Source organism: Ascaphus truei, chromosome 3, assembly GCF_040206685.1.
Source record: "Ascaphus truei isolate aAscTru1 chromosome 3, aAscTru1.hap1, whole genome shotgun sequence".
NCBI classification, from domain to species: domain Eukaryota; kingdom Metazoa; phylum Chordata; class Amphibia; order Anura; family Ascaphidae; genus Ascaphus; species Ascaphus truei.
Genome location: NC_134485.1, coordinates 222,781,439 through 222,797,084, shown reverse-complemented (window position 1 = coordinate 222,797,084; position 15,646 = coordinate 222,781,439). Strand labels below are relative to the sequence as shown.

General features: G+C 41.4%; 1 protein-coding gene across 45 annotated transcripts in view; it reads right to left on the bottom strand.

Moving 5' to 3' along the window:
* ABI3BP (ABI family member 3 binding protein) overlaps positions 1-15,646 on the bottom strand; it is a 425,352-nt gene that overhangs the window by 208,042 nt on the left and 201,664 nt on the right. For all 45 annotated transcript variants that reach the window (XM_075590134.1, XM_075590143.1, XM_075590151.1 and 42 more), the window contains exons 4-6: positions 14,072-14,204; positions 6,794-6,969; positions 738-799 (exon numbers count right to left, since the gene is read on the bottom strand). In XM_075590134.1, the coding sequence (XP_075446249.1) occupies positions 738-799; positions 6,794-6,969; positions 14,072-14,204 (371 nt within the window). The remainder of the gene's footprint in view (positions 1-737; positions 800-6,793; positions 6,970-14,071; positions 14,205-15,646) is intronic.

Below are 15,646 nucleotides of genomic sequence, written 5' to 3'. Positions count from 1 at the left end.
ATACAGTTTCTTCTAGTTGAAGCTGTTGTTGGCTACGATATCACTTGTTTGCAACTTACATGGACAGGATCAAAGAGACTGGACACAGTATGTGCAATGAAAAAAATTCAAAGATTACATGTAAAAGAACGTGACTAACTAACATACTATTAGTATCAGAACTGCAAGGGGTATTGTAATACCCCTTTGCAAGTCATTTGCATTTCTTAGTCATTAGTAGAGATGCTTAAGGTATGCGGGTTTGCAGAGAGATGAATTGTACGGTGTGTTTTGCTGTCCTTAACTCCTTGCTTAAAAGATATTTTTATCAGTAACATAAAAAGACAAAAATGCATACTGTTGTTACAGAATGAAATTGCTCACATCAGTAGATTTATATTTGCATTTTTCTGTTTATCCTTTCTCGTTTATGATTGTGACACAGAGGACATTTGACTTGCTGCTGCAATTTTCATTTCTAAAATGTAAGATTTATCCTTTAAACATTGCTTGTTCATTCCACACTAAGGGTTTAAAAACACATAAAGCAAGCCCTTTTACATTCAAATCCAATATTGATCTGGCATTTTTCACAGCAGGAAAAAATCTACCGTATTCTGAGTTTCTGATGAAGGGAGAAGAAAGTTAACCCTTACTTTGAAGTATTTCAGTTAATCTCAACATCCCATATTTACCAGTTATCCTGAGTGCACTGATAACTACAGCTGAGCTTTACTTAAACTGTGTCTGTAACTTACCTGAATTGAGCCTTTTGGAAGCTTGTAAGTATTTTGGATTTGTTCATTTTCTTTAGTCTTATCTGTGATAACAAAAAATACATGAGAAGTGCTTAGCGTCCGCTTTGACAATACATTTGTTCAACAGTTGAGTTGTCAACTGAATTTATTGATGCATTTTGTTAAATATATATATATTTTAAATGTTATAGAATGTCAATATCAGTTTTGGTTCAATGAAAAAATGTACACTATAGTTGTACAGGTTATCTAGAAATAATAGCAATTATTGATTATTGGCATGCTAGAGGTGACTACAGTGTTAGGGATAGAGGAAAGAAGATTGTTGTGTTATTTTCTGTAAGAACACAAGCGGTATTGGTAAATTCTATATGACACCAAGCGGCTGGTCAGGCTTTTCTCGCATGGAAATCCCAATTGAAGACAATAGGGACTTTTGACTAAAAAGTAAGTAGTAAATATATATTGTATTGCATTGTATGTCTTTATTTATATAGCGCCATTAATGTACATAGCGCTTCACAGTAGTAATACACGTGGTAATCAAATAAATAACACCGCTACAGTCAGCGAGGGAGCGGAGCGAGCGCCCGGGACACAGCGGGGGAGCGGCCACAACACGCTGCCTCCCGCCTCACATCCACGTGGGAGCGGCCGGACGGGTGAGGGAGCGGCCAGACGGGTGAGGCAGCGGCCGGACGGGTGAGTGATCGAGCAGGCGGACGGGAGAGTGAGCGAGCAGGCAGACAGGTGAGTGAGCGGCCGGATGGGTGAGTGAGCGAGCAGGCGGACGGGTGAGTGAGCGGCCCACAACAGGCGGAACATTTCGGGGGGGAGGACAGACGCAAGGTTTCGGGGGGGGGACAGACGAGCGGCAGACACTGGGGGAAGGGGGAGCAAGCGGCTACATGATACATTAATTGTCACTTACCTCCCCCCCTCACCTCCCGCACCCCCCCCACCCCACTTCCCTTCCTCCACCCCCTTCACCTCCCCCCCCTTCCACTACCCTCCCTTCCCCTCCCCCCCTCCATTTCCCCTCCCCTCCACTTCCCCTCCCCCTTCACCTCCCGTCACCCCCCTTCACCTCACGTCACCCCCCCTTCACCTCCCGTCACCCCCCTCCACCTCCCGTCACCCCCCCTTCACCTCCCACCACCCCCCCTTCACCTCCCGTCACCCCCCATTCACCTCCTCCCCTCCACCTCCCCCCCTCCACCTCCCCTTCACCTCCCCTTCACCCCCCCTTCACCTTCCCTTCATCTCCCCTTCACCCCCCCTCAACACCCCTCACCTCCCCTTCACCTCCCCTTCACCCCCCCATCAACACCCCTCACCCCCCCTCCCCTCACCTCCCCATCACCTTTCCTTCACCTCCCCTCCACCTCCCCTCCACCTCCCCTCCACCCCCCCCTTCACCTCCCCTTCACCTTCCCCCCTTCACTCTCCTCAACACCCCTCACCCCCCTTCCCCTCCACCCCCCCTTCACCTCCCCTCACCACCCTTCTGCCTCCCCTCACCACCTCCCCTCACCCCCCTCACCTCCCCTCCGCTTCCCCTCACCCCCCCTTCACCTCCCCTCCGCCTCCCCTCACCCCCCCTTCACCTCCCCTCCTTCAACGCCTTTCGGCCGCCCTCCCGCCTCTGCCTTTCGCCTACCCGCACTTCTGCCTTTCACCCGCCCACCGCTCACACCCCTGTGCCAAACAGCCGCCGTACGCACTCAACAGACACCCGCCACACTCGACACACACCCGCCACCTCTCACCCACCCCACACACTCGACACACACCTGCTGCCTCCTGCCCCTACGCAACAACATCACTGACCAGCTGTCACCCGCACTCGCCACACACCCGCCGCCTAGCACCCTAGCAGGACCCCGACCCACAGCCAGCACTCACTACCCACACGCCACCCGTTCTGAACACCCACCCGCCGCCTCACACACGCTCACGCCTCACATTTTTACATCACTTATGTCACCAAAATATACATTGTACTGTGGTGTGTTTACAATAAACCATTTTTATACAATATCGTATTACATTTTCTTCCATCTTTCTTTTCAACATTATTATCCAACCTTTCCAACAAATACTCAATCTATTGTTCCACAATTTATAAATAATACTACCTATTACGCATTTACATCCCGGGCAACGCCGGGTATATCAGCTAGTATACAATAAACAATAAAATATCGCAATATTACCCACAGGTAATGAGGAGACAGCACTCAAATTAGATGAATAAATCAAACTGTATTAGAGATAATGAACATAGATCCAACGTTTCGGTCCCGCAGAGGGACCTTCCTCAGGGAAGTGTAGACAGACAATGGTACTGGTAGACATATATACCCACAATCCCATGTGCACCCAATGAAACCAAACAATCAAAACATTAAAAAGCCTGCGAGTCTAGGGATGCAGGGAATTCCTGATGACATCATGCAGCCATTTTGAATGTCGAAGAACGGCCATCATCTCTTCAGTGCTGCACATGTGCCATGAGAGAGTATTCTCCATTCTCTATTCTCTGCAGATCCAAAACGTGTCCTCCGTTGCTATGCAACCAACCGAGGCCGTGTTGCGCATGCGTATAGAGCAGGAAAGAGCCGAAAGTCCGACTGACTCAACGAACGGGGAGACATAAGGTAAATACTGCAAATACACTGTGTAGACCAAAGTCTGCCACCTCACTTTGGTCTATATGGTGTATTTGCAGTATTAACTTATGTCTCCCCGTTCGTTGAGTCAGTCGGAGTTTTGGCTCTTTCCTTCTCTATACACATGTGCACTATACGCTCTATACGCAGCACAGAAGACATGATGGCCGTTCACCGACATTCAAAATGGCTGCGTGATGTAATCAGGGATTCCCTGCAGTCCTAGATTAGCAGGCTTTTACATTTTTTGATTGTTTGGTTTCATTGACTGCACATGGGATTGTGGGTATATATGTCTGCCGCTACCATTGTCTGTCTACACTTCCCTGAAGAAGGTCCCTCTGCGGGACCGAAACGTTGGATCTTTGTTCATTATCTCTAATACAGTTTGATTTATTCATCTATTTTGAGTGCTGTCTCCTCATTACGAGAGAGAGAGAGAGAGAGAGAGAGAGAGAGAGAGAGAGAGAGAGAGAGAGAGAGAGAGAATCATTATCCATCCAAGATGGATTGGATACATTTGAGGGTCGATATATGCTCTCTTGTGAAGTACATGTAGATAGATAAAGATTGCATACAGCAGCATTCATGATCTATTTGAACTGAGATTGAAGGATTTTTTGCCACAGTTAAAGTGACACCATGCAAAAGTTCTAAAGCATAAAATTAGAGGAAATTAAAATGCAAAGAACTTTAGAGACATCGCAGGTTTCTTCTTTAAGTTTACTGTACACTTCAAGACACATCACTTCAAGAAGAAACATATGAGGTTTCAAGACTCCGTACACTATCATTTAATCTATGAAGAATTCTCATGTTGGTCACTTACAAGGTTTTACAACCTACAAACGATTCCCCATTTCTCCATTACCAATACGGCTAACAGAACTGTAAATAATATATGCATCTCACTATAAAGTGTAAGCCCTGCAATATCACCCTCATTGTTCCTATTTTCCAGAGGGGGAAAAAAAGTTGATATACAGTATATTGACGATGAGTGATGCATTCAAATTTAGTGCATACTTTAACTTAGTTGTTAGCATCCTTAATGTTCTCTCATAACAATGAAAGTTCTTAAATAAAAATACACCTAGTGTAGGTCTAAAAAATTAGGAACTGGAATAAAGTCAAGTGGAAGATCACATCTTTCATAGGTTGTATTAGTGCCTGAGTGTTTCTTTACTGTAGCTACATTAGCTATATTTCACTGAGTTTTAAGTGCCAAAGTAAATCAACACATTGCTGATTTAGGGCACTTTAAATCAGACACCAGTAAGCAGCTGTAAAAGTGCTACTTTGTAAACATGGCAATGAGAAATATGGGAGTTTCTCTTAATTTACCTCCCCTCCGCCTGCTGGGTCATCCCACAGCCAGTTGGTACTTACAGTACAATTATGCTGATGTAATTATGGGAAGGTATAGCCAGAGAGGCCAAAAGTGGAGGTACTGTAGTGCCGACGAGTATTCTAAAACAAATCTGGGGCAATCACCAACAAGACCCAGGTACATGCTGGGTACATGCTGGGTACATGCTGGGTACATGCTGCAACATTTCCCTGACATTTCTGCAGACAGACTAATGGCCCATCGGATTAAAAGCGGGGGTCCCTGGTAGTCCCATTCAAACTGAATTGGACTGCCAGGGACCCCTGCTGTGTTAATCCGATGGGCCATTAGTCTCTGCAGAAATGTCACTGAAATGTTTCCAGCATGTGCCCAGCATGTACCTGGATCTTGTTGGTGATAGCCCCAGATTTTCCAAGGCAAGTTTAAGGCAAGTTTTAGAATACTCGTCGGCACACCTGTACCACTTGATTGACTAGTGTACTTCACAAAAAACGAAAAAGTACAATTTTAACCTCATTAATTATATTGGTATGTTTTTTATTATTACTGAGCTAAAAGTACAGCCCATCTTACACGAATGTTGGAAGATTTAAAACAAATATTTTGCATCAATTATTGTTTCTACTTCAGAAGAGGGGACCATAGTTTTTGTTCCCTAATCGATTTATTAACTAGATATTTATGTTATTTATGGGGAGATTCACTAAGCTCCTACAGATGTAGTGCCTGTTATTGAGTGGCATGGCATGACCTCCATAAAAAAAAAGAAGCTTCCCATGAACGGTATGCAATTGACGTCAATTCTTGAATAACTTCCATTTGGGAGTAGGGACTCTGCATCCAATATGTGTAGCCGTGAATCCTTACAGATGTTGGGCTAGGGTTAGGTTTATGTAACTGTCACGAATGCGTGAAGACTACTCACTCATTAGTAATCCTAGGTACATGCTTGCAGGACACAAGGGCTAATAAAGTCAAAAGTTTATTAGGAAAAGGTAACAACAATACACAGCATAGACATACAAAATAAAAGGAGAGATATAAGTACTAACTGCCGTGTGCACTGGAGATCAGGATGACGCAACAGCTAGCTTATCCTAGGCACAAAGTAATCCACATCACGTCATCTCTGGAACAAAGTGGCTTCGATGAGGACCTCCAACAGTCACAGCATGTTTCCCCAGTATATTATATATTGCGAGTAGCAACATCATCAATACCCGCTAACATCACATGCCTCACCAAAGAGAAGCAGTTCCAGCCATCACATTAGGGGTGAGTTAATTAAATTTTGACCAAATATAGCAGGCTAATTTGTAAGTTGATAATTTTGTATGGCCCGCGAATGATGTTCTAAATATCCAAATGGCCCTTGGCAGAAAAAAAGTACCCCACCCCTGTCATAGACCAATCCAGAGGGAGTTATACAAAAATGTATGTAAATTGCCTTAATCTTGTGGTAAGTTAAAAAAAAGAAAAAAACCTTGGTGGGGCGGTTCTGGAAACATGAACAAATTCTCCGAACTGCACCCACGTGCTTACTATCTGCTACATCGATATAAAAGGGTATCAAGTCAATTGCAATTAAACCAGGACTGAGGTCCGAGACATCATATTGGAGCTTAGTGAATCCCAGCCTTAGTTCTTTGACCAATTTTGTTATTGTAGGTGGGAGGTTTAATTTCCCCAACATTGTATTTAAATATACTGAACATTAATTCAGTTGTATCAAATAATCAAAAAGCAGTGTGGAAAGACAATTGAGTAGAACATTAATAGCTAAATGCTTTTTTATGTCCGCAGTATAAAATCTACCTGGAACTTGTGTTCGGAAGTGCTTATACTACACTAATAAGCTTGAATTCTCCATTTATTTGTTAACTCTGCTAATAAAAATGCTGCTTGGGTTATTGAATTTAGCTGCAATTGTCCAGTAGAATCACATGGCCCGTTGTTGTGTTATGAGTTTTCTGTATATGTGGCTTACATTCAAATGTGAAACAGATATACAGTACAGTGCACAGTGTACTTACGAATCGTCTTATGGTTGTGAGATTTGCTCCAGATCCCACCTTCCGAGTTATCCTTTACACCAAATTCATACATTGTTTTTGGCTTCAGGCTGTCGATGACTATTTCAGTGGTTGGGCAGAGCTGGAAAAGCCAATCTTTATTTTTTTCTTTTTCTCTGTAGCGGACTGTGTAAAATCTGTAGGAAAACAAAGTTGGAAACCTGGCACTCATTTATTTAAGTTTTTGAAATATATTTCTGCAGAGGTGAAACACAATAATTGCAGCGAAAATTAAAGGTTAGTTTAATGTCTCCAGTATTGACTTGCATTTCACACTGAGATTGTTATCATCCTGTTCCAGACAAATAACTGCTGTACAATACAAGACATGGTGCACACAAAGGGCTTTTGAGACACCCAGTAGATTTGCAATTGATTTGTTGTAGGCTTTGATCCCTATTAACCCTTTCTGTGCCAGAGGGGGCCACGGAACCAGGGTGCCATTGCCCCCCCCCCCACCCCTGGTAAAACACGGTCACATGTATGCTTACTGTGACCATGGTGGTCCTTAACCTGGAATCGCACATTATCATCTAAAGATCTGGGAGTGCAATGTGAATCTGTTTTTCAACGTTTTTTTAATTAATGTGGATTTACACTATGTTTTGCTCTCTGCAAATTCCCCCACATACTGTATGGAGTTTCCAAAAGTGACAGTCTGAACACCACATAGAAGAAGATTCATCACCACTTCATGTAGTGGTTGCCGATTCTTTTTCCACCTCCAGCTCATTGCCTGAAAGAACAGCAATCTCTTGCGTTCTTTCAATCGACTGGGGATATCCCTGTTTCCTCCTCAGATCACACTATGTTCTGTTCTTTTGTCTTCCTTATCCCAGTGCTAAAGGTTCAACCTTTCCTGGACACTTTGCTTTCTCTTTGGGTGAGAGAATGAATCTGAGCTGCAGGGACAGAAAATTATTATTTTTTGCCCATTTTCACTTGTTTTATTCCAATCAGCATTTTTATTTCGTTTTGTGTAGCATTGCTGCTTACATACACTACACTACAATGACATCTTACACATGTAAATCCTAAAATGGTATATCAACTGTCAAAAGTCATGTTTTAACGATGCTAAATTCATGTATTTTGTAGAAAAAACAATATTGTTGTAACAACCGATTTGATTATTTGTCAAAATCTTAATGGACTTATCTACATACACACAAGCTGACTCTGCTGACACAGCTCTTTTAAAAGACTGAAATAGCCTTAAGGCACCTGTCACGCCAGTTATTTCTTCTACGGTTTTGACAAGATGGTTTGTTCAAACATCTCTAACATCCCTAATCTGCACTGTTATCTTGACGTGGTACACAAGGTTGGTTTGGGGAACTCATAGACAATTCTGGGTGGACAGGATGTATCTCTTTTGCCCTTTGTTTAATCACTTGTTTCAGTCTGCTTTCTTGAAAACCAGCATCTTCGACAGGCTAGGAATGCTCAATGGTTTACAGTGTATGTCACCGAGTGTAATAAGAATCGCAGAAAGTTTTTTAATCAATCTGGCACATGAGAGGTTAAGGTTGACTTGAAAATTATCTTAAAATACAAGAATTGTTTTTATGGCTTGTCTTTCATATATTGAAGCAAAGTTTAAAAGTCAAAAATATTTTTTTCCCCCATTAAGTCATAAAAATGTCATCCAGAGAGATTGATGAAAAGTGTGGGTTGAGAACACACCCAGAGGGGGAGCATATATTTTTCAATGAAAGGGTTTTAGGATTCAAGTCCTGCAATTGAGTTATGAAATCAGAATTCAACATAGGTGTGTTTTAGGATCAGATGTGAATTCTCCTCTTTCATTATCCAGTGACCTCTCTGAAGACAGTGAAAAAACAAAAGTAAACTGTGCGCTACTATCTAACTTTTACTTATATATGGATACAGTGCAGTGACTAAACCATAAAGTATTGAAATAAACCACAATACCACAGTGAATAAGTGATTAAATAATAAAATTATATCATAACCGTGTGGTTGATAAGGGCGTCTGCTGCTATAAACATTTGGGGTGGCTCAGCACCCCACACACTCTAAGAAATGGAAACAAAAAGAAAACAGCGCACAACGCCAAATAGTGAAGCAAGTAATAATATATATTATAATAATAAAGGGGTAATAAATCTGCGTACATCAAGTTGATAAAATACGTGCATTTAGTGTATACCACACTGGTTTACCACTCCGCAGCTGTAAGCAGGAAGGTCTGGTACTTGGCTTTCTTTGCAGGAGCCTCTGTGATGGTTCTGGGGCATGGGATCCTTCCCTCACTCCTCTCCGGCAGGACGTCACTCTCAAGGGGGTTTCCTTTAAGCAGCCTGGCTTCACTGCGGTTTCAGATGCTCTGTGGGACCGCTCCTCATCCGGCAATATGCCGCCTCCGGGGGAATTTCCCCTAGAATAACCCGTCTCTCCTGTGAGGATTCACTGCTCGTCACGGCCACTTAGATTTCAAAACAGTCCAGAGCCGTTGGAGTGGCTCAGGAAACAGTTCCGCTGTGCGGACGCCAGACCGCAGCTAGCAGGGGCTCACTCAGCGTGCCACGATGCCGCTCCGTCACGTAGTGTGACGTAATGACGTCACAGTCTCCGCGGCAGTGGAGAAAACGATCGGAGGGAGGGATAGAAGTCCCTTAGAGTCTCTCAATAGCTCAAACAGCTCAAATGGCACAAAAGCAGCATATAGAATACTGATAACAGTGCGGATCCAATGAATGTAAATTAGCAAATTAATGACATAGATTAATAACATCCAACGCGTTTCGTAGATCTAACTACTTCTTCAGGGATAATTTGAACATTACCCTGAGGTCTTAAATACCTCTCAGAGATGCCTCATTGGTCAAACAATTTAATATATTAATAATGTGTTTCTTTTTATTCCAGCATGCTTTTACATATTTATGCTAGGTTTAGGTTATATGTCAGTGTATTATTTTTTTACATATGGTTGTTTTTAGATTTTGTAATAAAGTTGTTGTTTTAAAAGTAAATATTACGTCTTCTCTATCACATTGACCATTGCTTAGTTTAGATGATTGGTCTAACTCTAATTGTTTGACCAATGAGGCATCTCTGAGAGGTATTTAAGACCTCTGGGTAATGTTCAAATTATTCACTGAAGAAGTAGTTAGATCTACGAAACGCGTTGGATGTTATTAATCTATGTCATTAATTTGCTAATTTTCATTCATTGGATCCGCACTGTTATCAGTATTCTATATGCTGCTTTTGTGCCATTTGAGCTATTGAGAGACTCTAAGGGACTTCTATCCCTCCCCCCTATCGTCTTCTCCACTGCCGCGGAGACTGTGACGTCATCACGTCACACTACGTGACGGAGCGGCATCGTGGCACGCTGAGTGAGCCCCTGATAGCTGCGGTCTGGCGTCCGCACAGCGGAACTGTTTGCTGAGCGATTCTAACGGCTCTGGACTGCTTTGAAATCTAAGTGGCCGTGACGAGCAGTGAATCCTTACAGGAGAGACGGGTTACTCTAGGGGAAATTCCCCCGGAGGCGGCATATTGCCGGATGAGGAGCGGTCCCACAGAGCATCTGAAACCGCAGTGAAGCCAGGCTGCTTAAAGGAAACCCCCTTGAGTGTGACGTCCTGCCAGATGAGGAGTGCAGGAAGGATCCCATGCCCCAGAACCATCACAGAGGCTCCTGCAGAGAAAGCCAAGAACCATACCTTCCTGCTTACAGCTGCGGAGTGGTAAACCAGTGTGGTATACACTCAATGCACGTATTTTATCAACTTGATGTACGCAGATTTATTACCCCTTTATTATTATAATATATATTATTACTTGCTTCACTATTTGGCGTTGTGCGCTGTTTTCTTTTTGTTTCCACCTCTCTGAAGAACCTGTTACATGTTCTGTGGTAATGCTTTGTTTATCCTTTTTGTTTGAAGAAACTGTCTGCATTTTTATACTGTATGTTCTTCTAATATTTTTCTGTAACCCAAGCACTGTACTTTTTGTATATTAAATCTAAACTTCAATAAGGAATATTTTGCACTCTGATTTGAACTGTTGCACGATTTGTAGAGAGCAATTTACATTTTGGGACACATTTTGTTACAAAAGAATTTTGTGTGTTACTGAAGTGCATAGTTTTCATAGTAAACAGGGACCAATAGACTCTGCAAATTACATATGTGATATTTCTCTGGTGGTGGTAGCAGGTTAAGATATATATTGTGATGGATTTATGGTAGAGAATATTCATTTGAGGTACCTTGCGTACTGTAGGTGAAAGGTGAGTCGGTTAGTTATCTGTGGGTATTAACCCTTGTCACATATATAAATCACGTGCGCACAATTGTGCCATTCGTAAAAATGTGACGATCAAGTGGAGATATTTAAGGGACCTTGCAATGTGAAGATTGGATCACCTACAAGTCATGTGCTCACAGTTGTGCCGTTCGTGACACTGAGTCATACCATTCCTTGAATTTTCATATAAAATAGTATAAAATGTACCTGGAAATTATTTTCAGAAGTGCTATAATCTATGTGTGTAGTATGGTACAGTATATAAATATGAAACATATTGCAGGAAAACGCAAAATGCTAAATTGCTCAAGGAAAGTTTTAGTTGGTTATCTTGAAATTCCCACTGAATCAAACAGTAAAAATAGCAGCTGGCTAGCTGAATCCCAAACCTCAAAGGAAAAAGTATTCAAATTCAAACTGGAAGATTATAGCAAAATTGAATGGAATTTACAAGACACACATGGCCTGAGATTACGTTTATTGACAAAAGGTGAGGATGCACCTTAAAATGAACCATATGTTTATCAAAAATGTACAGTATTCCTGGGGAATAAAATTGTCAACCTCAAATGTATTCAAGTTGGAGAGTTATGATTCATGGCCATAAATAAACTGACTTCTCTGTTCTGTGTTATAAAATTGCAAACATATCACTGACACAGAATAGAAGAACCTCCGATGGAAAGCATCACTGCATTCAAAATATAAAGATGAGGAGCCCATTTGCAGTGAGTGATACGTATCTTTCCCAGAACTAACATGATAAGGTAGATTTTCACAATAACAATAAATTGGTGTTTAGTGGTTATATACAGTAATGTAAGAACTGGCAGACATGGAATTATTTCTTTACAACAATGGCAATCTGATTATCGTATTAGTGATTCAGTAAAATCCTGGGTCATGATTCTTGATTCCACATGCACAGCCTGTGATGATTAGGCAGGAGATAACATCCAGAGATTAGAGAGAATCTCAAATCTACAACAAATGTGATATCTGAAGGCTTGCACATACACCACAAATCACAGATGTCGTGTTACCACAAGTTGGTTTATGTAGACAGTAAATACAACTTGTGGATTAATATAACAACACAAGAAAATAGACAAAATTCAATATTTTTTCCAGGTTACCAAAACATTTTGTGACTTTCAATAGAACTTTATGAAAATTGGAGTACAGTATACAGATGTAAAAAGACTGAATGTCCCCAGCGTCGCTGTCGAAGAAGCAAAAGTCCACGTGCCGGGGACAGTATCTGCCTCGATCGAGCTGCGGTGTATCAAATACGTCTGGCCCCCTGCAGAGTTAATCCTTCTGTGCCAGGACCGCCATGGTCATGTGACTGCTGGTGGCAGCAGCAACAAAGACACTCCGAGGCTTATTCCCTTTTTTGCTTGCCCATTCATTGTCATTGTGGCAATCCATGCCCATATTGTGAGCATGGTTTACACAGTCACAGTCAATGGCTTTATTGTGAAGTGCTTGTTTTTATTTAAATGTAATGTGTTTAATTTTGTGGTTCTTTTTTTTAGCTTGCCCGTTCATTGCCAGTGTGGCAATCCATGCATATATTAGGGGCATGGCTTACCACTGTGATAATTAATGGGTAGAGGGGGAGGGGGTAGTTGCTGTAATGTTGCTGCCCACGGAGGTCGAGGAGGATAGTGATGAGGACAAGGATGGCCTTCATCCTGGCAGGGGTAAGTTCAACTTTAATTTACATTATGCTGGCTGGATAATGTTTTATATTTAATGGGCAAATGCGCTATTATCCATATCTGGATAATAGGAATTTTGCCCATTATTGTACAGTATGTGTTGGGGGGGGGGGGGGTTGGGAGTAGAGGAGGTGGCTAGTAGGGTTGTTGTATTTTAATGTTTATTGGGGGTAGAGGGTGGGTGAAGGGGTTACTTGGCCAAGGGTAGGTAGTGGGGGGGGGGGGTTAAACCCTTTGTTACCATAGTGTTTACCACTGCTATGGTAATGAAGGGGTTAACTCCTCCCTCAACCTTCCTGGTAGGCCTAACCACCCACCCTGAGCCAAGAAACCCCTTTGCCCCCAAACACAAGTCGTGTGATAATTCTTTGGAAACCCCCCCTACCACCACCAAATTAGTGCAATGTTTATTTTTTTAATAGTTCGGTGCGAGATTTTTCGTAGTGAATACCGTTTTGACAAACATTTTTTATAGTGCGGTAAGAAAATGTACATTCGCTCAGCAATGCACTGAACTGAGTTTAGTGAATAGATCCCTTAGTCTTGCTACATCTGTAGAAAAAGACAGGTGAGATGGTACTATTTTCTCTATGTTGGAATATGCAATGTACAGTACATTGACTTTTAATGTGTAATGAATGTTTGGTGTTGTTACAAAACTTGCAGAAAAAAAATCTGCCTGGATCCAATGCTGTCAGTTGCAGTATGATGTTCTCCTGCAGTATGATATTCTCCTGCGGTATGATGTTCTCCTGCAGTATGATATTCTCCTGCAGTATGATGTTCTCCTGCAGTATGATGTTCTCCTGCAGTATGATGTTCTCCTGCAGTATGATATTCTCCTGCAGTATGATGTTCTCCTGCAGTATGATATTCTTCTGCAGTATGATGTTCTCCTGCAGTATGATAATCTCCTGCAGTATGATGTTCTCCTGCAGTATGATGTTCTCCTGCAGTATCATGTTCTCATGCAGTATGATATTCTCCTGCAGTATGATGTTCTCCTGCAGTATAATGTTCTCCTGCAGTATGATGTTCTCCTGCAGTATAATGTTCTCCTGCAGTATGATACACCCTGTGTGTGTGCCACGCAATAAGTAGCATGGTTATGGGAATTCCACTGACCATTTCTAGTGTGATGAACATCCAAGCAACTCGTCCCACACATGCGAAGACCGCAGCTATCCAGCTAATACATACAACTCTCAAAAGATTTAAAGTGCATTACCTGTCATTCGGACATTTGTTCAGGGCGGCCCAGTCAAACTGTGGATTTATAAGGATGCCCCATGATAAGAACACTGAGGTTGGTGTCAAGGTACCAATGACCAACTGGAGAGGTTTCTGCACAGAGTTTTTTTCTAGGTGGGGGAAAACAAATATCTAGTTAATCTAGATAATTATGCCAAATAACAGTATTATATTTTGTGTCCCATTATGAAAAATAAATAAAAAATACTGTATGCAGTTTCACCATGGTGTTACTTAAGTAGTTATATTACATATATCCTGAGTCTGCCCTATGCTACAGTTCCATATTATTTTATTACAGTTTGAGGATTGTATGATAGTTATATTCTAATAGACTACATTTGTGATAAAAATACTTATGAAGACTGTGTATAAGGGAGAATTAGTTTATAAGGAAAGTCTAGTTTATTAAAATTACTCTGCTATCATTCAAGCCCAAGAATATTACAAGATATAAAATATGGGAAATAGAAATTAAAACTTGGATTAGAGATAGTTTAGTATGTGTGTGTGTGTGTGTGTGTGTGTGTGTATATACATACATACATATAAATAAATAAATAAAATGGAATACATTCAAATTCCATTACAAGACCATTTTATTTGCCCAGCCTGCCATAAAAACTTAATGGACCAGGTTCTGGTTTTGCTTATTAGCGTATCTGAACATTGGTAAAGGCCATAGTCTGATGAACTACTAGTGTATCATAACGAAATGATGCTATATGTTCGACATTACAAAGCAATAGGAGTGATTGAAACATACTTCTAGATTGGTGTAAAGTGCAATTGATTTGTGTGGATGCCGAAAAGGGGCACTTGTTGCAAACATCAAATAGAGCACAATTATAAAATAACCAATATTCTGTTAGTTATAACTTGAAGAAAACTATGAGCAGTAACAATTTAGTGTTGTAGAAAGCTATGATATTAATTAAGACAATAAAATAAATGAAAATAACCCAACTTAATTCTTGCATTTTCCACAGTAAAAAGCACAGCAACAAAACATAAGCAAAGGCATTTTTGGTCAAATTATTGGATCTATAGTGCATTTCATTCATAATTAAACTTTTGTAATTATTCCCAAAAACTCTGAAGTTGCTTTTAAGTCACTGAAATGTTACAAATAATTAACATTTCTTTTAAGGCTTTCTTGCTCTTGAAAACTGTACAGACAAAATAATTTTTTGTGGATGTTTATATTTTTTCGGGGGGTCCTATTTTTATCTTACGTTACTTAAACTGGGGGTTCCTTGGAGTTGATCCACGGTCTGTAAACCCTTTGGGACCCTGCACCCGATTACTGAGATATAGGCAGTTTTATATTCCCACCTGGTTCAGCCTAGCTCAGACAGTCAATATAAAGCTACAATGACATTGGGAGATGACGTTGCGACTTCCCACTAGTGACGTCGCAGCCATAATATTTGTTGTTTGTGTCTCACACCGATAAAAAAAGACAAATATCCTGGAAACCCAGAGGTTTGGGGACTGTGACCTGCTCTAGGGAACACCATAGACCAGGTACAGTAGGGACTGCTGCTCTAAA